Source organism: Rutilus rutilus, assembly GCF_951802725.1.
Source record: "Rutilus rutilus genome assembly, chromosome: 4".
In the NCBI taxonomy this organism is placed as follows: domain Eukaryota; kingdom Metazoa; phylum Chordata; class Actinopteri; order Cypriniformes; family Leuciscidae; genus Rutilus; species Rutilus rutilus.
This window is the reverse complement of record NC_140212.1, coordinates 50,539,083-50,566,659: the sequence shown is the minus strand read 5'-3', so window position 1 is coordinate 50,566,659 and position 27,577 is coordinate 50,539,083. Positions and strand designations below refer to the sequence as shown.

General features: G+C 40.1%; 1 protein-coding gene across 1 annotated transcript in view; it reads left to right on the top strand.

Moving 5' to 3' along the window:
- The window catches only part of LOC311289856 (uncharacterized protein), a gene marked incomplete at its 3' end in the record, with an annotated part of 27,936 nt that extends 359 nt beyond the window's left edge, over window positions 1–27,577 (top strand). The window contains exons 1-15 of the mRNA XM_084408101.1: window positions 1–13; window positions 257–466; window positions 1,243–1,399; window positions 7,937–8,126; window positions 8,617–8,709; window positions 12,112–12,204; window positions 21,298–21,390; window positions 22,816–22,908; window positions 23,392–23,484; window positions 24,588–24,680; window positions 25,164–25,256; window positions 25,445–25,513; window positions 25,705–25,872; window positions 25,965–27,507; window positions 27,558–27,577. The exon at window positions 1–13 is cut by the window's left edge and continues 359 nt beyond it. Coding sequence (XP_084264227.1) covers window positions 361–466; window positions 1,243–1,399; window positions 7,937–8,126; window positions 8,617–8,709; window positions 12,112–12,204; window positions 21,298–21,390; window positions 22,816–22,908; window positions 23,392–23,484; window positions 24,588–24,680; window positions 25,164–25,256; window positions 25,445–25,513; window positions 25,705–25,872; window positions 25,965–27,507; window positions 27,558–27,577 — 2,904 coding nt within the window. The 5' untranslated portion in view covers window positions 1–13; window positions 257–360. The remainder of the gene's footprint in view (window positions 14–256; window positions 467–1,242; window positions 1,400–7,936; window positions 8,127–8,616; window positions 8,710–12,111; window positions 12,205–21,297; window positions 21,391–22,815; window positions 22,909–23,391; window positions 23,485–24,587; window positions 24,681–25,163; window positions 25,257–25,444; window positions 25,514–25,704; window positions 25,873–25,964; window positions 27,508–27,557) is intronic.

Sequence of the window (27,577 nt, the reverse complement as noted above, 5' to 3'; positions counted from 1 at the left end):
ATCCATTTTACAGGTAATTAGACCATTTTTTTATGTTATATTCGATAATTAAATAAAAACACATCACAAGTTCGAATAATTTAGAAAGATTGTTGAATTACATGACCTAATGGAGTTTTCTAATGAGGTGTAATTGATGTTATTCGTTGACTGTGGCGAATATACTATTGATAAACTTTAGAATATACATGTCGAATTGCATGTCCATAAATAATTTAAATTATTTAACGTTACTTGTTGACTGCGCGTGGTGTAGTGTGTGGTAATTTGCCAAACGGCGGGAGATTTAAGCGAGCGGAGCGGAGCGGCCTTCGTGAATCCCCGGGGTGACGCTGAGACGAGCCTGGCTTCTTCATCAACATGAGACGGAGGAGAATTAGACCAGCAAAAGATGCCGAGGACCATGTCATCAATGCCACTGATAAGACCGACGCACTGGAGGCTAGATACATAAATGATCATAAAGGTAGGTTTGTACAGAGTTTATAAATGTGAGTTGACTGTAAAGATTTGGTTTTATTATCGTACTACGGAGCTCAGCCCATGACGCGGGAAAAATGTATATAATGGCGGCCATGAATTATAACCTATTTTTTTACAGTCTATGATTAGAACACATTCCCAATTAATGTTGATTAAACTAACACCAAGCAACAGATTAGTAAATCGTGGTTATGAATAAACGAGTTGTCGAATGAATTCTCTTATATTATCATTCTGTATAGCCCGCATTAATGAGTACGGCTCCTTATTGTAACTATCTTAACTATGGTAACGTTAAGTTATGTGTGGTAAATTCACAATTAACGTTACTTACCACAGATTCTTAACTATGATATTTTATGTCAAATGACCCAATACTTTTGTAACTATGGTTATCTTCAAAAGTATGGGCTCTGGGGTCATTTAAAACCTATAAATATGAGGGATATTTTAAAATTGTGATTTATTTTTTGTTTAAAAAAATCTGATTACTTATAATTATTTACTCATTTACAAATTATTATTTTTTTTTAAACATTTTAGCAGTTTTGCATTAAATTGTCTGCAGTAGTTCTCTATAAATGTATTTGAAAAAGCCATTAGTCTTGAAGGTGTTCTTAGAGATTTATTGTCAAAAGGTGTTGAAACCCTGGTTAAACTATTACATAAGTTATTTATAATGGGCTAACCATCAGTGTATTATTAAATGTCTAGAAGGGGTTGTATTAACACATTTTATTTGTTTACCCTTTTTTTCAGGTCGTGGAGTGTTTGCATTGGCTCCTTTTAATAAAGGAGATTTTGTTCTTGAATATAGGGGGGAAATTATTGCTTTAATCGAATCTGAACGCAGAAGAGAGGTCAATCAAAATACTGTGTTTATGTTTGACTTCATCTGGCAAAACAAGAAGTGGTGGTAGGTTTTAAAAATAGTTAAATTATTTTTAAATTTACATTACATTTGGTTGTTGTTATGGGCTGGGTTTCCCGATAACGTTGTCTCTTAGCGCACTATGAAGACTCTTAAGGTATACAGTGTTTCCCCTAGGTTTACAGCTTTGGGGGTGGGGAAAATTGACACAGACAAAAACACTTAAGAGTCATGGTGTTCATTTGTTTCTTTTAATGGCAGCAGTAGTGTTGCTTTCGTCAACGAAAATTATGACGAAATATTGTCGTCAACGAACCTTTTTCACCTGACGAAAACGAGACGAGACGCAACGTAAATGCTGGTCATGTGACGATGACTAAAATAAATGTATAATGCAATATCGTTGACGAATAAAAACGAGACTAAATGTGGTTTAGCAAAATAAAAACTATGCTAAAATGTCTCTTCATTTTCGTTGACCAAAACGAGACGAGACGAAATGTTATAACGTCACGACAAATGAGAGAGTTGTGCGTGAACCCGTTTTCTATGGCGTGAACCCATAGCTTTGTCGGCTTTAAATTCTGGTTTGCGATCTGGTCACCCGATTATCAGCGAATTTAACTATATTATTCCATTAGTTATTCCATTAAAATGTCTCATTGATATATTTGACGCATTCATAATCATTACTTTTGCCGGTTCTTTTGACAGCTGTTATGTGTGTTATTGGCAGCATCACCCTCTGGTTACATGAACGCATCAGCACAGAAAACATGGAGTTTATTTTAAAGAATAATCGCACAACCTATTCGATATTCTATAATTAAATAAACTAATCGAATATTCAAAAAACGTGACTCATCCCTGCATGGAATCTCTTTCTTTTCCCAAATCTTCACTCACGTCTCACCCATTTTCTAAAGGGATTAAACGTTTCTTCATTGTTAATAAGGCCTATTATATTCGTATTCTTTACTGTGGTAAAGTAGAAAACGCTGTAGGACAGATAGCCTACATTTGTACTTGAATGTCAAATTCTACAGTTTGTGCTACATGGTAAGGCGCGTCAAGTTTAGTTGTAAAGCGCGTTTCACACGCGCGGGTGATTTTTTTTGTTTCACTTTCTTTGGCAGCGCAATCTCAAACATAGCCTAAATATCTCGCCCTTGTGGAGGATAAAATTCGCTCTTCAGACCATTTTTCATCAAGTTGAAAACATGAAGATATCAGAAAAGAGATCGATGGACTCTTTCCTGCTCGTGTCCCACATCCCTCTCAAAGCGCATTGTGGTAGGCTATATCACGCGTCTTTGTGTGGAAATATAAAACGAGTTTTTATTTTTTTTAAACAACCCCCCCCCCCCCCCCACCACCGCTGGTAGTTGGTCCATTACCAACAAACTGCCACCGCCACAGCCCTAAATATAATAAGATAACCTTGTTTGAAATACTATATTGACTGGGTTAAATATCATTGCATTACTAAATAGAGACTAAAATACAATTTTCATTGACTAAAACTAGACTAAAATGTCATCAGTTTTCGTCGACTAAAACTAGACTAAAATGTCATCAGTTTTCGTCGACTAAAACTAGACTAGACTAAAAAGAGTATGAACGTGACTAAAACTAATAAAAACTAAAACGACAGCTTGACACAAAGACTAGACTAAAACTAAAAGTAAAACAGGCCGCCAAAAACAACACTAGGCAGCAGTGAATAGCCTATATTAACTGAACAATTATTTGAACTGTACATTAAACTAAACATTGGGACATTTATATTTATTAGAGATGCACCGATTATATTTTTCTTGGCCGATTCCGATTTTTCATTGAGTTTGACCTGCCGATACCGATTTTAACCGATTCCGATTTCATTTTTTCTAACCACTTTACAGCACACACAAATATTTATTTTCTATCTTTCTTTAATAGAACATTTTGCATAGAACATAAAACATTTTTTGAACAGATAATCGCTATAAAATGGAACTATATAAATTACTCCTGGTGTGGGAAATTAAGTTAACTAAAATTAAACTAAAAGAAAGCTTATACTGTATATTCTGACTAGTTTACAATTTTTATTTTTTATAAAACACCATATAGTACTTTTACCCAAACTGAATACTAAAAACAAATTTAAATGGGTAAATTTTCTATAAATGTTATTTTCTGACATAGCCTATTCCAGTTCTTGTTAAAACACACTAGACATGCAAATTCTGTGCATTTTGGGCACTTTTTGTGTGAAATAATACTTATTTTGGCCATCAAAAGTGTGCTTTCACTTTAATTGAGCGTGAGCAGCAGCAAAAATAGACTCGGCGCCGAAACCCTTCACTGCTGCTCACACGACGCTCCTGCTCGCGGTGTGAATGCACTCATTGATTAACATGCACGCCGAAAAAGCTACTCCGGCTGCTACTCGCAGTAGAGCGAGTGTTGCCATCTTCAGTTCCCTGTGAGCGTTTAAAAAACGCAAATATTTTTTTTCTGGTTTTCATCTGGTTGATGCGACATATTTCCCACTGCGCACGCTCTGTCCGCTAGTGCTCATCTGTATGTGTCGCAAGTGTTTGTGTGTGAGTGTGTGCGCGTGCGCACTCATTGGGATAATTGTAAACGCGCAAACACAGCCATCGTGGAAATAAGATAAATAACATATTACTTAAGGGCTATTTAGTTTGTTTAATAAATTAACAAATTGCAATCTGGCGCTATAAAGAAAATCAAATCAAATCTCCCTAATCAAACACACCTGATTCAACTCATCAGCTCATTATCACATGGGTTAATGAGCTGATGAGTTGAATCAGGTGTGTTTGATTAGGGAGACAACGAAAACCTGCAGTGTAACGCCTGGTTCACACCGGATGCGGAAGCGTCGCGGAACGGAAAATCACGCGCGGTCCGGCGCCTGCCTGTTCACACTAGAGGCGTATTCTCCGCGGCGGTCGACAAGCGCTTCTGCTCAGTTGTTGTTTATTCAGAGCTATTTTTTTACATCATGGGTAAGTAAATAACCTCATAAAATGAATACACCATGTTTCTGTAACCAAGAAGTTTGTACACTTCTTGTATTAATACTTTTTGTTAATACTCGCGGTATTTTAATTTGAAAATTGCTTATATTTTGACAATTGACCGGATGTCTCGTGTTTCTTGGTGTGACTTCCTGCCGGAATGGACGCGAATCACTCGCGGCTCGCGCAAAAAATAGACCAGACGCCGAAACTGGCGCTTCACGGCGCGGGCCGGCCGCGGCATGCCGCGGCGCTCCGTGTCTGGTGTGAACGACACCATAGGTTAACATGGGCGCCGAAAGGAAGCGGCCTCCGTTCCGCGCCGCTTCGGCGTCGCTTCGGCGTCCGGTGTGAATGGGCCTTTAGTGGTCCTCCAGGACAGGTTTGAGAACCACTGCCTTAAAGGGATAGTTTGGCCAAAAAAGATATTTAACCCATGATTGACTCACCCTCAAGCAGTTCGAGATGCACATGTCAATCTTTTTTGATTGATTGACGTTATGACGTAGCGTAGTAAGCGCCGTGACGTAGAACGAACGTAGAGTTTTGTTTTGCTCTGCTGTCTGGCTGCGCTGTCACGTTCGTTCTACGTCATGACGCTTCCTACACTACGTCATACGCCAGCATCCATCTCCGTGAACGCTCGTCGACCGCTACCGGAAGCCAGTTATTTTCGTTTATAAAGTTTTAAATATGTATATTTTTATGACAAAACCGCACGGATTACCCTCAGAAGGCCTTCGTTTATCCCCCTGGAGCTGGATGGATTACTTTTCTAAAGGATGCATGCACATTTTGGGACTTGAAGGAGGTGGACCCCATTGCCTCACATTCTAACCACTGAAAGATCTAAGACATTTTCTAAAATAACTGAAAATGTGTTCGTCTGAAAAAAGATTGACATGTGCATCTCGAACGGCTTGAGGGTGAGTAAATCATGGGTTAAATATCATTTTTGACCGAACTATCCCTTTAAGAAGTTGCTTAAGATATTCCTTCTTACGTGTGACGTTACCCGGTGCTGTCCGTGGCGATGCTGCTGAATTGGTTGATATCGATGGCTCGAAAATCAGTTATTCTCTCATGTTTATGTGAGAAAGTGCTGTTCTTTATAAAAGAAGCACTTCAGAAATAGTTGAAATTGCATTTATTAGGACTCATGGGATATTATAAAAAATAATCCAAACTATAATAGCCTATAATAACCTAGCCTACATATTTTAAATTGTATCATATATTGCTGCCATAATAACCATTTAAATTTGTATGTGCTTTCTTCTTTCACATTTTTGTTCGCTGAGGTGGAGCTGCGATGAAATATAGTTTTTTACTTTCCAGCATTTCAGTAATAAGTTTACATTTTACGTACGGTGCTCGGTAGTGATCAAAAAGGATTTAAACAGTGAATTTTTAATCTCTTCTTGTAAACTCGGAGATGTGGATTCAGACAGCAATTAAATTCCCACACGACCAGTTTGTCAAAAAACAGTAAGTACAAATTTGGCCAGGGATTTTTACGCGGGTTGGGTGAGAAAAAACATTGATATTATGGATTCGGACGGCACTAAAATCACAGACTTACCCCTGTAAATGTTTAAAATACCGGACGAGCCCATGAGAAACAATATTAGCGTCCGAATAGGACTTAACTGACAGTAGCCTATGCTTTCACTGGCCTTTAAAAGTGTCTTTAATTAAATTAATAATATTGTATAATAATATAATTAAAAATCTAACAACAATCAGTGTAATGACAATGTTATTCTTTGCATGAAAACACTTGAATTAGCCTAATTGAACACTGTCTGGGTGTATTAAAACTTCAGAATTATATTCATATAGACCTGCAACAGTGATAAGGTGAAGCTAAGAGTGGTCCAGACCAACCTTCCGAACGCATGACTTACAGAAGGTATACTTAACTAAGAACGTTTCGGAAAATACATATTAACGATTAGGTACAGCTTAAAGGGGCTATATGCAACTTTTTCCCCAAAATAAACGTAACAATAGCCTTTTTATTTTACCATTTATGACTCAAACATCTCCTGATGAGCATACTGACACCTTGTCCGCTCACAGTGGGAGCACCTATACTGCCGTGCAAAGGCAAAAGACCGTAACTTCGTTTTTGGTCGAAAATGAGTTATTTATATTTTTGGCACATTCAAGACCTTCTTTATCATGTGAATAAGTATCTAGAATCAATTCGGGGTTTTTTTTCGAGAAAATTACGGTGCTCTGCCTTTGTTTAGCCGCGCGTCAATATGAAGTTACTGTGCCGGTGTTCAATCAAATAATGCTACCTACCAGATTGTACGGTTATCTGCCTTTGTTTTAATGTCCATTAAAATTTAAATTACGGTGTAGCCTGTGTACTTTGTACAGCTGCCATCAGTCGCTCTAACTTCTAATGTCCTCAGAGCGGTCAGAACATTTAGTATGGTCTGAACCCGCTCCATCGACAAACGTGCGATATCGATCGCGAAGGATTATGCAGAGTTGACAGAAAAACGTTACACATTGCCGTATCAGATGAATACAACCAAGAATTAAAGCTTGGCAAACTAGCTGGCAAAGTGCCAAAAACTTCGCCTTCAGCCCCGCCCTAAACGCGGTCGAGTCAACACTGGACTATTATATCTATGGAGGTATTTTGTCATGTCAAATGTATTAATAATGCCATCAGAATGCAACCAAAGCCCAGGATAGCAATAAGTAGATGGCTATAAATAATTGTAAATCATACAAAATAAATGCCATGATCACTAGATTTTATACAGGTGTGTACATAATGATTTTGTTAATGGTGATCATCAGCAACTAAATATTGATAATGTGGAAGTTACTGCCTTTTGCCTTGGCATGACTTCTCACTTTTTGCTGACAATACAAAGGCAGAGTACAGTAACTTTAAAATAGTGGTCAAAAGTCAAGTTTGAGCTCAAGATTTTTTTTATGTATATAATTTCCATTACTAAAACATCTATTTGCCAGATTTCCAGTGTCCTACCTATAATTAATTTGGCGGGACAACTAAAAATCTTTAAAGTCATTTTTCTCAGTTCCACACTCTAGCGACTTAAGGTCTTTTGCCTTTGTAGGGCAGTATAAGCCTGTATCCTATTTTTCCTATTTTCTGTCGGGTCGGATTTTTCGCGCGCTGTCTGCGGATGTGACGTCAAGCGCGTTCATGTTAAACGTTTCAGATCACTCTTCCACCACCGCTAGTCAGCAAACAAACTTAGTTTCTCAAACAATATATGTATTTGACTGTTCTTACCTCTGTAAACATAATGTTGACTTCTTTGCAGCGGATGACTTGTGAAGTGTGCACGTACGAGAGCGAGCAGAAAGGAAGAGCAGTTCTGTTTTTTGGCCACAGGTGTCAGTCGCGAGTTTAAATTTCAGAAAATCACATATAGCCTCTTTAAGGTGTAACTTAAGAGTGACATAGCGTTAAGAAGGTTTCGGGAAACCCAGCCACGGTTTGTTAGGCTAAACCTTAATATAAATTCAATGTGTTTATTTTTTTTTTTCTCCTCCCAAGCATTGATGCAACTCATGAGAACACCACTCTTGGCCGGCTTGTGAATGATGACTGCAGGAACCCAAATTGCATAATGAAAAAGGTTATTGTCGAGGGAAAGCCACATTTGTGCCTTTTTGCAGCAAAAGACATCATTCCTGGAGAAGAAATCTCATATGACTATGGAGGAAGTGACTGGCCTTGGAGAAAGGTTTGGCAAAATTTGTCTACTTTTCTCATTTTTACAGTTATGGGTGTGTATGTCTGTCTATCCATCTATCTCTCTATCAGTAGGGCTGTGCTAAAATATCGATAGAGCTAACTATCGCAGTGCTTTTTTTTTCACAATAGATTATCGATATTCCAACCTTTTTACAATACAGATTGTTTGAAAAGCTGCTTTACAGTGACAACAGGAAAATAATGCAACCAAGTTTGTTTCGGCTGTACAGCAGCTCTAGAAGAAAATAGTATCATAGTCCATCCTAAGTTAGTTCACTACTTAGTTCATAATTTATTAATTTAGGTTGGAAAAAGCATTAGTAATTAATTTAGTTGATTTATATATACAGCCGCTGCCGCTCTTGAGAAAACAGTGATGTCATCGCCTAGCTCAGTTCAGTTCTCATATAATGCTGTCAGTGCAGGAGATCAATAATATTGTTGAATATTAACTCATTTTTTAAACTCTTTTATTATAGGCTACATGCACGGATGATGAAGACATGATGACAATAAAGAACTGCTCTGGGGATTCTGTTACAACTGCTGGCATTTCACGACGTACAGTTGAGGTACATATATTTAATATCTATGTCTATCCATCTCTCTCTCTCTATCAGTCTGACTGTCTATCCATCTCTCTCTATCAGTCTGACTATCCATCTCTCTATCTGTCTGTCTGTCTATCCATCTCTCTCTCTCTCTATCAGTCTGACTGTCTATCCATCTCTCTCTCTCTATCAGTCTGACTGTCTATCCATCTCTCTCTCTATCAGTCTGACTGTCTATCCATCTCTCTCTCTATCAGTCTGACTGTCTATCCATCTCTCTCTCTATCAGTCTGACTGTCTATCCATCTCTCTCTCTCTATCAGTCTGACTGTCTATCCATCTCTCTCTCTATCAGTCTGACTGTCTATCCATCTCTCTCTCTATCAGTCTGACTGTCTATCCATCTCTCTCTATCAGTGTGACTGTCTATCCATCTCTCTCTATCAGTCTGACTGTCTATCCATCTCTCTCTATCAGTCTGACTGTCTATCCATCTCTCTCTATCAGTCTGACTGTCTATCCATCTCTCTCTATCAGTCTGACTGTCTATCCATCTCTCTATCTGTTTTTCTATCTATTATATGTGGTCTTGACTCTTACACACTGTTTCTAGTGTAATGTACTTTGTGGGGACCTGTATTGTCTCAGGAATGCCATATAAACCCCTCTGTGATTAAATACACACACTTCCTACAGGTTTAGCTATGTCTATCTCTCTCTATCAGTCTGTCTGTCTATCCATCTCTCTATCTGTCTATCCATCTCTCTATCAGTCTGTCTGTCTATCCATCTCTCTCTCTATCAGTCTGACTGTCTATCCATCTCTCTCTATCAGTCTGACTGTCTATCCATCTCTCTATCTGTCTGTCTATCCATCTCTCTCTATCAGTCTGACTGTCTATCCATCTCTCTCTATCAGTGTGACTGTCTATCAATCTCTCTATCTGTTTGTCTATCCGTCTATCCATCTCTCTCTATCAGTCTGACTGTCTATCCATCTCTCTATCTGTCTGTCTATCCATCTCTCTCTATCAGTCTGACTGTCTATCCATCTCTCTCTATCAGTCTGACTGTCTATCCATCTCTCTCTATCAGTGTGACTGTCTATCCATCTCTCTCTATCAGTCTGTCTGTCTATCCATCTCTCTATCTGTCTATCTGTCTATCCATCTCTCTCTATCAGTCTGTCTATCCATCTCTCTCTATCAGTCTGTCTATCCATCTCTCTCTATCAGTCTGTCTGTCTGTCTGTCCATCTCTCTCTATCAGTCTGACTGTCTATCCATCTCTCTATCTGTCTGTCTATCCATCTCTCTCTATCAGTCTGACTGTCTATCCATCTCTCTCTATCAGTCTGACTGTCTATCCATCTCTCTCTATCAGTGTGACTGTCTATCCATCTCTCTCTATCAGTCTGTCTGTCTATCCATCTCTCTATCTGTCTATCTGTCTATCCATCTCTCTCTATCAGTCTGACTGTCTATCCATCTCTCTCTATCAGTGTGACTGTCTATCCATCTCTCTCTATCAGTCTGTCTGTCTATCCATCTCTCTATCTGTCTATCCATCTCTCTCTATCAGTGTGACTGTCTATCCATCTCTCTCTATCAGTCTGACTGTCTATCCATCTCTCTATCTGTTTGTCCATCTATTATATGTGGTCTTGACTCTTACACACTGTTTCTAGTGTAATGTACTTTGTGGGGACCTGTATTGTCTCAGGAATGCCATATAAACCCCTCTGTGATTAAATACACACACTTCCTACAGGTTTAGCTATGTCTATCTCTCTCTATCAGTCTGACTGTCTATCCATCTCTCTATCTGTCTATCCATCTCTCTATCAGTCTGTCTGTCTATCCATCTCTCTCTCTATCAGTCTGACTGTCTATCCATCTCTCTCTATCAGTCTGACTGTCTATCCATCTCTCTATCTGTCTGTCTATCCATCTCTCTCTATCAGTCTGACTGTCTATCCATCTCTCTCTATCAGTCTGACTGTCTATCCATCTCTCTCTATCAGTGTGACTGTCTATCCATCTCTCTCTATCAGTCTGTCTGTCTATCCATCTGTCTATCTGTCTATCCATCTCTCTCTATCAGTGTGACTGTCTATCCATCTCTCTCTATCAGTCTGACTGTCTATCCATCTCTCTATCTGTTTGTCTATCCGTCTATCCATCTCTCTCTATCAGTCTGACTGTCTATCCAGCTCTCTATCTGTCTATCCATCTCTCTCTATCAGTCTGACTGTCTATCCATCTCTCTATCTGTCTGTCTATCCATCTCTCTCTATCAGTGTGACTGTCTATCCATCTCTCTCTATCAGTGTGACTGTCTATCCATCTCTCTCTATCAGTCTGACTGTCTATCCATCTCTCTCTATCAGTGTGACTGTCTATCCATCTCTCTCTATCAGTGTGACTGTCTATCCATCTCTCTCTATCAGTCTGACTGTCTATCCATCTCTCTATCTGTTTGTCCATCTATTATATGTGGTCTTGACTCTTACACACTGTTTCTAGTGTAATGTACTTTGTGGGGACCTGTATTGTCTCAGGAATGCCATATAAACCCCTCTGTGATTAAATACACACACTTCCTACAGGTTTAGCTATGTCTATCTCTCTCTATCAGTCTGTCTGTCTATCCATCTCTCTATCTGTCTATCCATCTCTCTATCAGTCTGTCTGTCTATCCATCTCTCTCTCTATCAGTCTGACTGTCTATCCATCTCTCTCTATCAGTCTGACTGTCTATCCATCTCTCTATCTGTCTGTCTATCCATCTCTCTCTATCAGTCTGACTGTCTATCCATCTCTCTCTATCAGTCTGACTGTCTATCCATCTCTCTCTATCAGTGTGACTGTCTATCCATCTCTCTCTATCAGTCTGTCTGTCTATCCATCTGTCTATCTGTCTATCCATCTCTCTCTATCAGTCTGACTGTCTATCCATCTCTCTCTATCAGTGTGACTGTCTATCCATCTCTCTATCTGTTTGTCTATCCGTCTATCCATCTCTCTCTATCAGTCTGACTGTCTATCCAGCTCTCTATCTGTCTATCCATCTCTCTCTATCAGTCTGACTGTCTATCCATCTCTCTATCTGTCTGTCTATCCATCTCTCTCTATCAGTGTGACTGTCTATCCATCTCTCTCTATCAGTGTGACTGTCTATCCATCTCTCTCTATCAGTCTGACTGTCTATCCATCTCTCTATCTGTTTGTCCATCTATTATATGTGGTCTTGACTCTTACACACTGTTTCTAGTGTAATGTACTTTGTGGGGACCTGTATTGTCTCAGGAATGCCATATAAACTCCTCTGTGATTAAATACACACACTTCCTACAGGTTTAGCGTAATGGGGACCTTGTCTGAGTATCAATTATAACTCATTTTTTTAACTCTTTTATTATAGGCTACATGCACGGATGATGAAGACATGATGACAATAAAGAACTGCTCTGGGGATTCTGTTACAACTGCTGGCATTTCACGACGTACAGTTGAGGTACATATATTTAATATCTATGTCTATCCATCTCTCTCTCTCTCTATCAGTCTGACTGTCTATCCATCTCTCGCTATCAGTCTGTCTGTCTATCCATCTCTCTTTATCAGTCTGTCTGTCTATCCATCTCTCTCTATCAGTCTGTCTATCCATCTCTCTCTATCAGTCTGTCTATCCATCTCTCTCTATCAGTCTGTCTGTCTGTCTGTCCATCTCTCTCTATCAGTCTGACTGTCTATCCATCTCTCTATCTGTCTGTCTGTCTATCCATCTCTCTCTATCAGTCCGACTGTCTATCAATCTCTCTCTATCAGTGTGACTGTCTATCCATCTCTCTCTATCAGTCTGACTGTCTATCCATCTCTCTTTATCAGTCTGTCTGTCTGTCTATCCATCTCTCTCTATCAGTCTGACTGTCTATCCATCTCTCTATCTGTCTGTCTGTCTATCCATCTCTCTATCAGTCTGACTGTCTATCCATCTCTCTCTATCAGTGTGACTGTCTATCCATCTCTCTCTATCAGTCTGACTGTCTATCCATCTCTCTATCAGTCTGTCTGTCTATCCATCTCTCTTTATCAGTCTGTCTGTCTATCCATCTCTCTCTATCAGTGTGACTGTCTATCCATCTCTCTCTATCTGTCTGTCTGTCTATCCATCTCTCTATCTGTTTGTCCATCTATTATATGTGGTCTTGACTCTTACACACTGTTTCTAGTGTAATGTACTTTGTGGGGACCTGTATTGTCTCAGGAATGCCATATAAACCCCTCTGTGATTAAATACACACACTTCCTACAGGTTTAGCTATGTCTATCTCTCTCTATCAGTCTGTCTGTCTATCCATCTCTCTATCTGTCTATCCATCTCTCTATCAGTCTGTCTGTCTATCCATCTCTCTCTCTATCAGTCTGACTGTCTATCCATCTCTCTCTATCAGTCTGTCTATCCATCTCTCTATCTGTCTGTCTATCCATCTCTCTCTATCAGTCTGACTGTCTATCCATCTCTCTCTATCAGTGTGACTGTCTATCAATCTCTCTATCTGTTTGTCTATCCGTCTATCCATCTCTCTCTATCAGTCTGACTGTCTATCCATCTCTCTCTCTATCAGTCTGACTGTCTATCCATCTCTCTATCAGTCTGTCTGTCTATCCATCTCTCTCTATCAGTCTGACTGTCTATCCATCTCTCTCTATCAGTCAGTCTATCCATCTCTCTCTATCAGTCTGACTGTCTATCCATCTCTCTCTATCAGTCAGTCTATCCATCTCTCTCTATCAGTGTGACTGTCTATCCATCTCTCTCTATCAGTCTGTCTGTCTGTCTGTCCATCTCTCTCTATCAGTCTGACTGTCTATCCATCTCTCTCTATCAGTCTGACTATCCATCTCTCTCTCTATCAGTCTGACTATCCATCTCTCTCTATCAGTCTGACTATCCATCTCTCTCTCTATCAGTCTGACTATCCATCTCTCTCTATCAGTCTGACTATCCATCTCTCTCTATCAGTCTGACTGTCTATCCATCTCTCTCTATCAGTCTGACTGTCTATCCATCTCTCTCTATCAGTCTGACTATCCATCTCTCTCTCTATCAGTCTGACTATCCATCTCTCTCTATCAGTCTGACTATCCATCTCTCTCTCTATCAGTCTGACTATCCATCTCTCTCTATCAGTCTGACTATCCATCTCTCTCTATCAGTCTGACTGTCTATCCATCTCTCTCTATCAGTCTGACTGTCTATCCATCTCTCTATCAGTCTGTCTGTCTGTCTGTCTGTCTATCCATCTCTTTCTATCAGTCTGACTATCCATCTCTCTCTATCAGTCTGACTGTCTATCCATCTCTCTCTATCAGTCTGACTGTCTATCCATCTCTCTCTATCAGTCTGACTTTCTATCCATCTCTTGCTATCAGTCTGACTGTCTATCCATCTCTCTCTATCAGTGTGACTGTCTATCCATCTCTCTCTATCAGTCTGTCTGTCTGTCTATCCATCTCTCTCTATCAGTCTGACTGTCTATCCATCTCTCTCTATCAGTCTGACTATCCATCTCTCTCTATCAGTCTGACTTTCTATCCATCTCTTGCTATCAGTCTGACTGTATCCATCTCTCTCTATCAGTGTGACTGTCTATCCATCTCTCTCTATCAGTCTGTCTGTCTATCCATCTCTCTCTATCAGTCTGACTGTCTATCCATCTCTCTCTATCAGTCTGACTGTCTATCCATCTCTCTCTATCAGTCTGACTGTCTATCCATCTCTCTCTATCAGTCTGACTATCCATCTCTCTCTATCAGTCTGACTTTCTATCCATCTCTTGCTATCAGTCTGACTGTATCCATCTCTCTCTATCAGTGTGACTGTCTATCCATCTCTCTCTATCAGTCTGTCTGTCTATCCATCTCTCTCTATCAGTCTGACTGTCTATCCATCTCTCTCTATCAGTCTGACTGTCTATCCATCTCTCTCTATCAGTCTGACTGTCTATCCATCTCTCTCTATCAGTCTGACTATCCATCTCTCTCTATCAGTCTGACTTTCTATCCATCTCTTGCTATCAGTCTGACTGTATCCATCTCTCTCTATCAGTGTGACTGTCTATCCATCTCTCTCTATCAGTCTGTCTGTCTATCCATCTCTCTATCAGTCTGACTGTCTATCCATCTCTCTCTATCAGTCTGACTGTCTATCCATCTCTCTCTATCAGTCTGACTTTCTATCCATCTCTTGCTATCAGTCTGACTGTCTATCCATCTCTCTCTATCAGTGTGACTGTCTATCCATCTCTCTCTATCAGTCTGTCTGTCTATCCATCTCTCTCTATCAGTCTGACTGTCTATCCATCTCTCTCTATCAGTCAGTCTATCCATCTCTCTCTATCAGTGTGACTGTCTATCCATCTCTCTCTCTCTATCAGTCTGACTGTCTATCCATCTCTCTATCTGTTTTTCTATCTATTATATGTGGTCTTGACTCTTACACACTGTTTCTAGTGTAATGTACTTTGTGGGGACCTGTATTGTCTCAGGAATGCCATATAAACCCCTCTGTGATTAAATACACACACTTCCTACAGGTTTAGCTATGTCTATCTCTCTCTATCAGTCTGACTGTCTATCCATCTCTCTCTATCAGTCTGTCTATCCATCTCTCTCTATCAGTCTGACTATCCATCTCTCTATCAGTCTGTCTGTCTGTCTGTCTATCCATCTCTTTCTATCAGTCTGACTATCCATCTCTCTCTATCAGTCTGACTGTCTATCCATCTCTCTCTATCAGTCTGACTTTCTATCCATCTCTCTCTATCAGTCTGACTTTCTATCCATCTCTTGCTATCAGTCTGACTGTCTATCCATCTCTCTCTATCAGTGTGACTGTCTATCCATCTCTCTCTATCAGTCTGACTGTCTATCCATCTCTCTCTATCAGTCAGTCTATCCATCTCTCTCTATCAGTGTGACTGTCTATCCATCTCTCTCTATCAGTCTGACTGTCTATCCATCTCTCTATCTGTTTTTCTATCTATTATATGTGGTCTTGACTCTTACACACTGTTTCTAGTGTAATGTACTTTGTGGGGACCTGTATTGTCTCAGGAATGCCATATAAACCCCTCTGTGATTAAATACACACACTTCCTACAGGTTTAGCGTAATGGGGACCTTGTCTGATGAGTATCAATTATAACTCATTTTTTTAACTCTTTTATTATAGGCTACATGCACGGATGATGAAGACATGATGACAATAAAGAACTGCTCTGGGGATTCTGTTACAACTGCTGGCATTTCACGACGTACAGTTGAGGTACATATATTTAATATCTATGTCTATCCATCTCTCTCTCTCTCTATCAGTCTGACTGTCTATCCATCTCTCGCTATCAGTCTGTCTGTCTATCCATCTCTCTTTATCAGTCTGTCTGTCTATCCATCTCTCTCTATCAGTCTGTCTATCCATCTCTCTCTATCAGTCTGTCTATCCATCTCTCTCTATCAGTCTGTCTGTCTGTCTGTCCATCTCTCTCTATCAGTCTGACTGTCTATCCATCTCTCTATCTGTCTGTCTGTCTATCCATCTCTCTATCTGTCTGTCTGTCTATCCATCTCTCTATCTGTCTGTCTGTCTATCCATCTCTCTCTATCAGTCTGTCTATCCATCTCTCTCTATCAGTCTGTCTATCCATCTCTCTCTATCAGTCTGTCTGTCTGTCTGTCCATCTCTCTCTATCAGTCTGACTGTCTATCCATCTCTCTATCTGTCTGACTGTCTATCCATCTCTCTATCTGTCTGTCTGTCTATCCATCTCTCTCTATCAGTCCGACTGTCTATCAATCTCTCTATCAGTGTGACTGTCTATCCATCTCTCTCTATCAGTCTGACTGTCTATCCATCTCTCTTTATCAGTCTGTCTGTCTGTCTATCCATCTCTCTCTATCAGTCTGACTGTCTATCCATCTCTCTATCTGTCTGTCTGTCTATCCATCTCTCTCTATCAGTCTGACTGTCTATCCATCTCTCTCTATCAGTGTGACTGTCTATCCATCTCTCTCTATCAGTCTGACTGTCTATCCATCTCTCTATCAGTCTGTCTGTCTATCCATCTCTCTTTATCAGTCTGTCTGTCTATCCATCTCTCTCTATCAGTGTGACTGTCTATCCATCTCTCTCTATCTGTCTGTCTGTCTATCCATCTCTCTATCTGTTTGTCCATCTATTATATGTGGTCTTGACTCTTACACACTGTTTCTAGTGTAATGTACTTTGTGGGGACCTGTATTGTCTCAGGAATGCCATATAAACCCCTCTGTGATTAAATACACACACTTCCTACAGGTTTAGCTATGTCTATCTCTCTCTATCAGTCTGACTGTCTATCCATCTCTCTATCTGTCTATCCATCTCTCTATCAGTCTGTCTGTCTATCCATCTCTCTCTCTATCAGTCTGACTGTCTATCCATCTCTCTCTATCAGTCTGACTGTCTATCCATCTCTCTATCTGTCTGTCTATCCATCTCTCTCTATCAGTCTGACTGTCTATCCATCTCTCTCTATCAGTCTGACTGTCTATCCATCTCTCTATCTGTCTGTCTATCCATCTCTCTCTATCAGTCTGACTGTCTATCCATCTCTCTCTATCAGTGTGACTGTCTATCCATCTCTCTCTATCAGTGTGACTGTCTATCCATCTCTCTCTATCAGTCTGACTGTCTATCCATCTCTCTATCTGTTTGTCCATCTATTATATGTGGTCTTGACTCTTACACACTGTTTCTAGTGTAATGTACTTTGTGGGGACCTGTATTGTCTCAGGAATGCCATATAAACCCCTCTGTGATTAAATACACACACTTCCTACAGGTTTAGCTATGTCTATCTCTCTCTATCAGTCTGTCTGTCTATCCATCTCTCTATCTGTCTATCCATCTCTCTATCAGTCTGTCTGTCTATCCATCTCTCTCTCTATCAGTCTGACTGTCTATCCATCTCTCTCTATCAGTCTGACTGTCTATCCATCTCTCTATCTGTCTGTCTATCCATCTCTCTCTATCAGTCTGACTGTCTATCCATCTCTCTCTATCAGTGTGACTGTCTATCAATCTCTCTATCTGTTTGTCTATCCGTCTATCCATCTCTCTCTATCAGTCTGACTGTCTATCCATCTCTCTCTCTATCAGTCTGACTGTCTATCCATCTCTCTATCAGTCTGTCTGTCTATCCATCTCTCTCTATCAGTCTGACTGTCTATCCATCTCTCTCTATCAGTCAGTCTATCCATCTCTCTCTATCAGTGTGACTGTCTATCCATCTCTCTCTATCAGTCTGACTGTCTATCCATCTCTCTATCTGTTTTTCTATCTATTATATGTGGTCTTGACTCTTACACACTGTTTCTAGTGTAATGTACTTTGTGGGGACCTGTATTGTCTCAGGAATGCCATATAAACTCCTCTGTGATTAAATACACACACTTCCTACAGGTTTAGCGTAATGGGGACCTTGTCTGATGAGTATCAATTATAACTCATTTTTTTAACTCTTTTATTATAGGCTACATGCACGGATGATGAAGACATGATGACAATAAAGAACTGCTCTGGGGATTCTGTTACAACTGCTGGCATTTCACGACGTACAGTTGAGGTACATATATTAAATATCTATGTCTATCCATCTCTCTCTCTCTATCAGTCTGACTGTCTATCCATCTCTCTCTATCAGTCTGACTATCCATCTCTCTATCTGTCTGACTGTCTATCCATCTCTCTATCTGTCTGACTGTCTATCCATCTCTCTATCTGTCTGTCTGTCTATCCATCTCTCTCTATCAGTCCGACTGTCTATCAATCTCTCTATCAGTGTGACTGTCTATCCATCTCTCTCTATCAGTCTGACTGTCTATCCATCTCTCTTTATCAGTCTGTCTGTCTGTCTATCCATCTCTCTCTATCAGTCTGACTGTCTATCCATCTCTCTATCTGTCTGTCTGTCTATCCATCTCTCTCTATCAGTCTGACTGTCTATCCATCTCTCTCTATCAGTGTGACTGTCTATCCATCTCTCTCTATCAGTCTGACTGTCTATCCATCTCTCTATCAGTCTGACTGTCTATCCATCTCTCTCTATCAGTCTGTCTGTCTATCCATCTCTCTTTATCAGTCTGTCTGTCTATCCATCTCTCTCTATCAGTGTGACTGTCTATCCATCTCTCTCTATCTGTCTGTCTGTCTATCCATCTCTCTATCTGTTTGTCCATCTATTATATGTGGTCTTGACTCTTACACACTGTTTCTAGTGTAATGTACTTTGTGGGGACCTGTATTGTCTCAGGAATGCCATATAAACCCCTCTGTGATTAAATACACACACTTCCTACAGGTTTAGCTATGTCTATCTCTCTCTATCAGTCTGTCTGTCTATCCATCTCTCTATCTGTCTATCCATCTCTCTATCAGTCTGTCTGTCTATCCATCTCTCTCTCTATCAGTCTGACTGTCTATCCATCTCTCTCTATCAGTCTGACTGTCTATCCATCTCTCTATCTGTCTGTCTATCCATCTCTCTCTATCAGTCTGACTGTCTATCCATCTCTCTCTATCAGTCTGTCTGTCTATCCATCTCTCTCTATCAGTCTGACTGTCTATCCATCTCTCTCTATCAGTCTGACTGTCTATCCATCTCTCTCTATCAGTGTGACTGTCTATCCATCTCTCTCTATCAGTCTGACTGTCTATCCATCTCTCTCTATCAGTCTGACTGTCTATCCATCTCTCTCTATCAGTGTGACTGTCTATCCATCTCTCTCTATCAGTCTGACTGTCTATCCATCTCTCTATCAGTCTGACTGTCTATCCATCTCTCTCTATCAGTCTGTCTGTCTATCCATCTCTCTCTATCAGTCTGACTGTCTATCCATCTCTCTCTATCAGTGTGACTGTCTATCCATCTCTCTCTATCAGTCTGACTGTCTATCCATCTCTCTATCAGTCTGACTGTCTATCCATCTCTCTCTATCAGTCTGTCTGTCTATCCATCTCTCTCTATCAGTCTGACTGTCTATCCATCTCTCTCTATCAGTCTGACTGTCTATCCATCTCTCTCTATCAGTGTGACTGTCTATCCATCTCTCTCTATCAGTCTGACTGTCTATCCATCTCTCTATCAGTCTGACTGTCTATCCATCTCTCTCTATCAGTCTGACTGTCTATCCATCTCTCTCTATCAGTGTGACTGTCTATCCATCTCTCTCTATCAGTCTGACTGTCTATCCATCTCTCTATCAGTCTGACTGTCTATCCATCTCTCTCTATCAGTCTGTCTGTCTATCCATCTCTCTCTATCAGTCTGACTGTCTATCCATCTCTCTCTATCAGTGTGACTGTCTATCCATCTCTCTCTATCAGTCTGACTGTCTATCCATCTCTCTATCAGTCTGACTGTCTATCCATCTCTCTCTATCAGTCTGTCTGTCTATCCATCTCTCTCTATCAGTCTGTCTGTCTATCCATCTCTCTCTATCAGTCTGACTGTCTATCCATCTCTCTCTATCAGTGTGACTGTCTATCCATCTCTCTCTATCAGTCTGACTGTCTATCCATCTCTCTATCAGTCTGACTGTCTATCCATCTCTCTCTATCAGTCTGTCTGTCTATCCATCTCTCTTTATCAGTCTGTCTGTCTATCCATCTCTCTCTATCAGTGTGACTGTCTATCCATCTCTCTCTATCTGTCTGTCTGTCTATCCATCTCTCTATCTGTTTGTCCATCTATTATATGTGGTCTTGACTCTTACACACTGTTTCTAGTGTAATGTACTTTGTGGGGACCTGTATTGTCTCAGGAATGCCATATAAACCCCTCTGTGATTAAATACACACACTTCCTACAGGTTTAGCTATGTCTATCTCTCTCTATCAGTCTGTCTGTCTATCCATCTCTCTATCTGTCTATCCATCTCTCTATCAGTCTGTCTGTCTATCCATCTCTCTCTCTATCAGTCTGACTGTCTATCCATCTCTCTCTATCAGTCTGACTGTCTATCCATCTCTCTATCTGTCTGTCTATCCATCTCTCTCTATCAGTCTGACTGTCTATCCATCTCTCTCTATCAGTGTGACTGTCTATCAATCTCTCTATCTGTTTGTCTATCCGTCTATCCATCTCTCTCTATCAGTCTGACTGTCTATCCATCTCTCTCTCTATCAGTCTGACTGTCTATCCATCTCTCTATCAGTCTGTCTGTCTATCCATCTCTCTCTATCAGTCTGACTGTCTATCCATCTCTCTCTATCAGTGTGACTGTCTATCCATCTCTCTCTATCAGTGTGACTGTCTATCCATCTCTCTCTATCAGTCTGACTGTCTATCCATCTCTCTATCTGTTTGTCCATCTATTATATGTGGTCTTGACTCTTACACACTGTTTCTAGTGTAATGTACTTTGTGGGGACCTGTATTGTCTCAGGAATGCCATATAAACTCCTCTGTGATTAAATACACACACTTCCTACAGGTTTAGCGTAATGGGGACCTTGTCTGATGAGTATCAATTATAACTCATTTTTTTAACTCTTTTATTATAGGCTACATGCACGGATGATGAAGACATGATGACAATAAAGAACTGCTCTGGGGATTCTGTTACAACTGCTGGCATTTCACGACGTACAGTTGAGGTACATATATTTAATATCTATGTCTATCCATCTCTCTCTCTCTCTATCAGTCTGACTGTCTATCCATCTCTCGCTATCAGTCTGTCTGTCTATCCATCTCTCTTTATCAGTCTGACTGTCTATCCATCTCTCTCTATCAGTCTGTCTATCCATCTCTCTCTATCAGTCTGACTGTCTATCCATCTCTCTCTATCAGTCAGTCTATCCATCTCTCTCTATCAGTGTGACTGTCTATCCATCTCTCTCTATCAGTCTGACTGTCTATCCATCTCTCTATCTGTTTTTCTATCTATTATATGTGGTCTTGACTCTTACACACTGTTTCTAGTGTAATGTACTTTGTGGGGACCTGTATTGTCTCAGGAATGCCATATAAACCCCTCTGTGATTAAATACACACACTTCCTACAGGTTTAGCTATGTCTATCTCTCTCTATCAGTCTGACTGTCTATCCATCTCTCTATCTGTCTATCCATCTCTCTATCAGTCTGTCTGTCTATCCATCTCTCTATCAGTCTGTCTGTCTATCCATCTCTCTCTATCAGTGTGACTGTCTATCCATCTCTCTCTATCAGTCTGACTGTCTATCCATCTCTCTATCTGTTTGTCCATCTATTATATGTGGTCTTGACTCTTACACACTGTTTCTAGTGTAATGTACTTTGTGGGGACCTGTATTGTCTCAGGAATGCCATATAAACTCCTCTGTGATTAAATACACACACTTCCTACAGGTTTAGCTATGTCTATCTCTCTCTATCAGTCTGTCTGTCTATCCATCTCTCTATCTGTCTATCCATCTCTCTATCAGTCTGTCTGTCTATCCATCTCTCTCTCTATCAGTCTGACTGTCTATCCATCTCTCTCTATCAGTCTGACTGTCTATCCATCTCTCTATCTGTCTGTCTATCCATCTCTCTCTATCAGTCTGACTGTCTATCCATCTCTCTCTATCAGTGTGACTGTCTATCAATCTCTCTATCTGTTTGTCTATCCGTCTATCCATCTCTCTCTATCAGTCTGACTGTCTATCCATCTCTCTCTCTATCAGTCTGACTGTCTATCCATCTCTCTATCAGTCTGTCTGTCTATCCATCTCTCTCTATCAGTCTGACTGTCTATCCATCTCTCTCTATCAGTCAGTCTATCCATCTCTCTCTATCAGTGTGACTGTCTATCCATCTCTCTCTATCAGTCTGACTGTCTATCCATCTCTCTATCTGTTTTTCTATCTATTATATGTGGTCTTGACTCTTACACACTGTTTCTAGTGTAATGTACTTTGTGGGGACCTGTATTGTCTCAGGAATGCCATATAAACTCCTCTGTGATTAAATACACACACTTCCTACAGGTTTAGCGTAATGGGGACCTTGTCTGATGAGTATCAATTATAACTCATTTTTTTAACTCTTTTATTATAGGCTACATGCACGGATGATGAAGACATGATGACAATAAAGAACTGCTCTGGGGATTCTGTTACAACTGCTGGCATTTCACGACGTACAGTTGAGGTACATATATTTAATATCTATGTCTATCCATCTCTCTCTCTCTATCAGTCTGACTGTCTATCCATCTCTCTCTATCAGTCTGACTATCCATCTCTCTATCTGTCTGTCTGTCTATCCATCTCTCTCTCTCTCTATCAGTCTGACTGTCTATCCATCTCTCTCTATCAGTCTGACTGTCTATCCATCTCTCTCTATCAGTCAGTCTATCCATCTCTCTCTATCAGTGTGACTGTCTATCCATCTCTCTCTATCAGTCTGACTGTCTATCCATCTCTCTATCTGTTTTTCTATCTATTATATGTGGTCTTGACTCTTACACACTGTTTCTAGTGTAATGTACTTTGTGGGGACCTGTATTGTCTCAGGAATGCCATATAAACTCCTCTGTGATTAAATACACACACTTCCTACAGGTTTAGCGTAATGGGGACCTTGTCTGATGAGTATCAATTATAACTCATTTTTTTAACTCTTTTATTATAGGCTACATGCACGGATGATGAAGACATGATGACAATAAAGAACTGCTCTGGGGATTCTGTTACAACTGCTGGCATTTCACGACGTACAGTTGAGGTACATATATTAAATATCTATGTCTATCCATCTCTCTCTCTCTATCAGTCTGACTGTCTATCCATCTCTCGCTATCAGTCTGACTATCCATCTCTCTATCTGTCTGTCTGTCTATCCATCTCTCTCTCTCTCTATCAGTCTGACTGTCTATCCATCTCTCTCTATCAGTCTGACTGTCTATCCATCTCTCTCTATCAGTCAGTCTATCCATCTCTCTCTATCAGTGTGACTGTCTATCCATCTCTCTCTATCAGTCTGACTGTCTATCCATCTCTCTATCTGTTTTTCTATCTATTATATGTGGTCTTGACTCTTACACACTGTTTCTAGTGTAATGTACTTTGTGGGGACCTGTATTGTCTCAGGAATGCCATATAAACTCCTCTGTGATTAAATACACACACTTCCTACAGGTTTAGCTATGTCTATCTCTCTCTATCAGTCTGTCTGTCTATCCATCTCTCTATCTGTCTATCCATCTCTCTATCAGTCTGTCTGTCTATCCATCTCTCTCTCTATCAGTCTGACTGTCTATCCATCTCTCTCTATCAGTCTGACTGTCTATCCATCTCTCTATCTGTCTGTCTATCCATCTCTCTCTATCAGTCTGACTGTCTATCCATCTCTCTCTATCAGTGTGACTGTCTATCAATCTCTCTATCTGTTTGTCTATCCGTCTATCCATCTCTCTCTATCAGTCTGACTGTCTATCCATCTCTCTCTCTATCAGTCTGACTGTCTATCCATCTCTCTATCAGTCTGTCTGTCTATCCATCTCTCTCTATCAGTCTGACTGTCTATCCATCTCTCTCTATCAGTCAGTCTATCCATCTCTCTCTATCAGTGTGACTGTCTATCCATCTCTCTCTATCAGTCTGACTGTCTATCCATCTCTCTATCTGTTTTTCTATCTATTATATGTGGTCTTGACTCTTACACACTGTTTCTAGTGTAATGTACTTTGTGGGGACCTGTATTGTCTCAGGAATGCCATATAAACTCCTCTGTGATTAAATACACACACTTCCTACAGGTTTAGCGTAATGGGGACCTTGTCTGATGAGTATCAATTATAACTCATTTTTTTAACTCTTTTATTATAGGCTACATGCACGGATGATGAAGACATGATGACAATAAAGAACTGCTCTGGGGATTCTGTTACAACTGCTGGCATTTCACGACGTACAGTTGAGGTACATATATTTAATATCTATGTCTATCCATCTCTCTCTCTCTATCAGTCTGACTGTCTATCCATCTCTCTCTATCAGTCTGACTATCCATCTCTCTATCTGTCTGTCTGTCTATCCATCTCTCTCTCTCTCTATCAGTCTGACTGTCTATCCATCTCTCTCTATCAGTCTGACTGTCTATCCATCTCTCTCTATCAGTCAGTCTATCCATCTCTCTCTATCAGTGTGACTGTCTATCCATCTCTCTCTATCAGTCTGACTGTCTATCCATCTCTCTATCTGTTTTTCTATCTATTATATGTGGTCTTGACTCTTACACACTGTTTCTAGTGTAATGTACTTTGTGGGGACCTGTATTGTCTCAGGAATGCCATATAAACTCCTCTGTGATTAAATACACACACTTCCTACAGGTTTAGCGTAATGGGGACCTTGTCTGATGAGTATCAATTATAACTCATTTTTTTAACTCTTTTATTATAGGCTACATGCACGGATGATGAAGACATGATGACAATAAAGAACTGCTCTGGGGATTCTGTTACAACTGCTGGCATTTCACGACGTACAGTTGAGGTACATATATTAACTGTGGCATTTTAGTAAGGATGATGTAAAGTAAGCCCATCATTGTTGGTAAATAAACCCTGACATGATCAGGACCCTAAATTGGAGTTGTCTTATGGTGCTTCAAGAAAGTCTTAAATAATTTGCCCTAAACTGTTAGGACAGTTTTTCAATTTTTTTTTTCTTTTTCTTAACAGCCTTTGGTTGATTACTCAGACAGTGAAGATGACATTTCGTGTTCTAAAATGATGACATCTTATAAACAGGTATTTATTTTTCATTGCTATTACCATTTCTTTTTAATTGCCTCATACTTCAAAAGCACTTTTTTTTTTAAACTACATAATATTGTATTTTTATTTTTCATTATATGATAAACATAGTTCTATAAGCATATATTTTCCTAGTTTATTTGAAGGCTTGCCATTCTGACGTTTGTCTAATTTGTCTTTTTTAGATGAGACCTGCAACTCATGAGGACTCCGATATTTTTTACTCTGAAAATTCCAGTGGAGATGACAGTACAGACATTCAAGATGACATCAGACTGAAACATACACCATTTGCAATGAGTGAACAACATTCCACTTGTGCCACAACATTCAAAAGACCAAAAAACACCAGAGTAAGTGGGTTTTTTTTTGGGGGTTTTTTTTCATTTTATTTATTAATCTATGAAAGAGGATTAACTAAACTGGATGGTCATTGTCTTTCAAGGCTAGAAGGAAGATTGCTGAGCACTCAGATGTTTTTGATTCGAGCGAAGATGAGTTATCTGAAGTCAGTGAGGAAGAGTACATCCCTGACACATCAGAAGAGAGTAGTGCATCAGATAGTAGCACAAGCCTTACTGTTTCACCTAAAGGTAAAGGAAAGCTCCAGACTTTGCCAGTCCAGTGCAGTTCAGCTGAGAACAGAAGTACAAACTACAATCCTCAAAGCAGCTGTGACTTAGGGAGCTTCCAGAGCCATGGTGCAGCCTCAGTTCCTGACAGCACAAGTTCAGTGATTATCCCAGCTATCATTAAAAAGAGGGATGGACTGAGAATGTATAGCAAGAGACAACATTGCTTTTTTTGTGACAGTGCTTTTACGAAAATTGCTAGACACCTAGAGCGCAAGCATAGCAATGAAGTAGAGGTAGCAAAGGCTCTAAGTCATCCAAAAGGCTCCAAAGAAAGGAGAATGCAGCTTGAGTATCTACGCAACAAAGGTAATTTTGCTTACAATGCTACTGTTATTAATACAGGCTCAGGACAGATGATTCCACGGAAACTGCCTAAAAAGAATTTGGATGGGGAAAAATTCATGCATTGCATTTACTGCCAAGGACTCTTCTTAAAGAAAACCCTGTGGCGACATGTGAAAGTTTGCAAATTCAAGCCTTCTGACGTGAAACCCAAACCTGGAAAAACCCGTGTGCAGGCTCTCTGTAGCTTTGCACAACCTCCCCCACCAGGAGTAACTCATGGTGTTTGGAAGCTGTTAAATGCTATGAACCAAGACCAAGTGGCACTTGAAGCTAGAAATGACTGGTGCATTTTAGAGCTGGGAAAGCATCTTTACAACAAGTATGGATCAAGAGTTAAAATGCATGAATACATCCGTCAAAAGATGAGAGAGCTTGGAAGACTCCTCATATGTACTAGAGAGGTAACACCCCTTACATCTATTAAAGAGCTCATCCATCCCACAAACTTCATGCATGCCGTTAATGCAGTTAAAAGAACAGCTGGATACATTGAAGAGACCAATGTGTATGAAAAGGCTAGTGTTGCTGTGAAACTTGGTCATAGTCTGAACAAAATCGCAATGCTTATTGAGAGCCATTCTACAATCAATGGAGACAAAGCAAGTGCAAATTTTGCGAGCAGCTTCCAACAGCTGTATCAAACCCGATGGCCCGAGTACATTTCTTCAACAGCACGGCGAACAATGGAGGAAGCCAAGTGGAACTGCCCACATTTGCTCCCGTTCACTGAAGATGTCAAACGTCTCCATGTGCATCTTGATGAGCAAGAGAAAGTGTACCGCAAACTCTTGTCAACACAGCCATCATCTCAGCATTGGTCAAAATTGGCAAAGGTTATATTAACTCAGGTTATGCTTTTCAATCGTAGGCGAGAAGGGGAAGTGTCACAAATGCCTTTGTCCGCATACACCTCCAGCAACCAAACAGAAGCTCATCCGGATATTAGCATGGCCCTCACAGAGTTGGAAAATAAACTGTGTCAGTACTTCAAGCGTATAGAGATCAGAGGCAAAAGAGGCAGAAAAGTTCCAGTGCTTGTTACTCCTTCAATGCAAGAGTCGATCAGCCTGCTGATTAA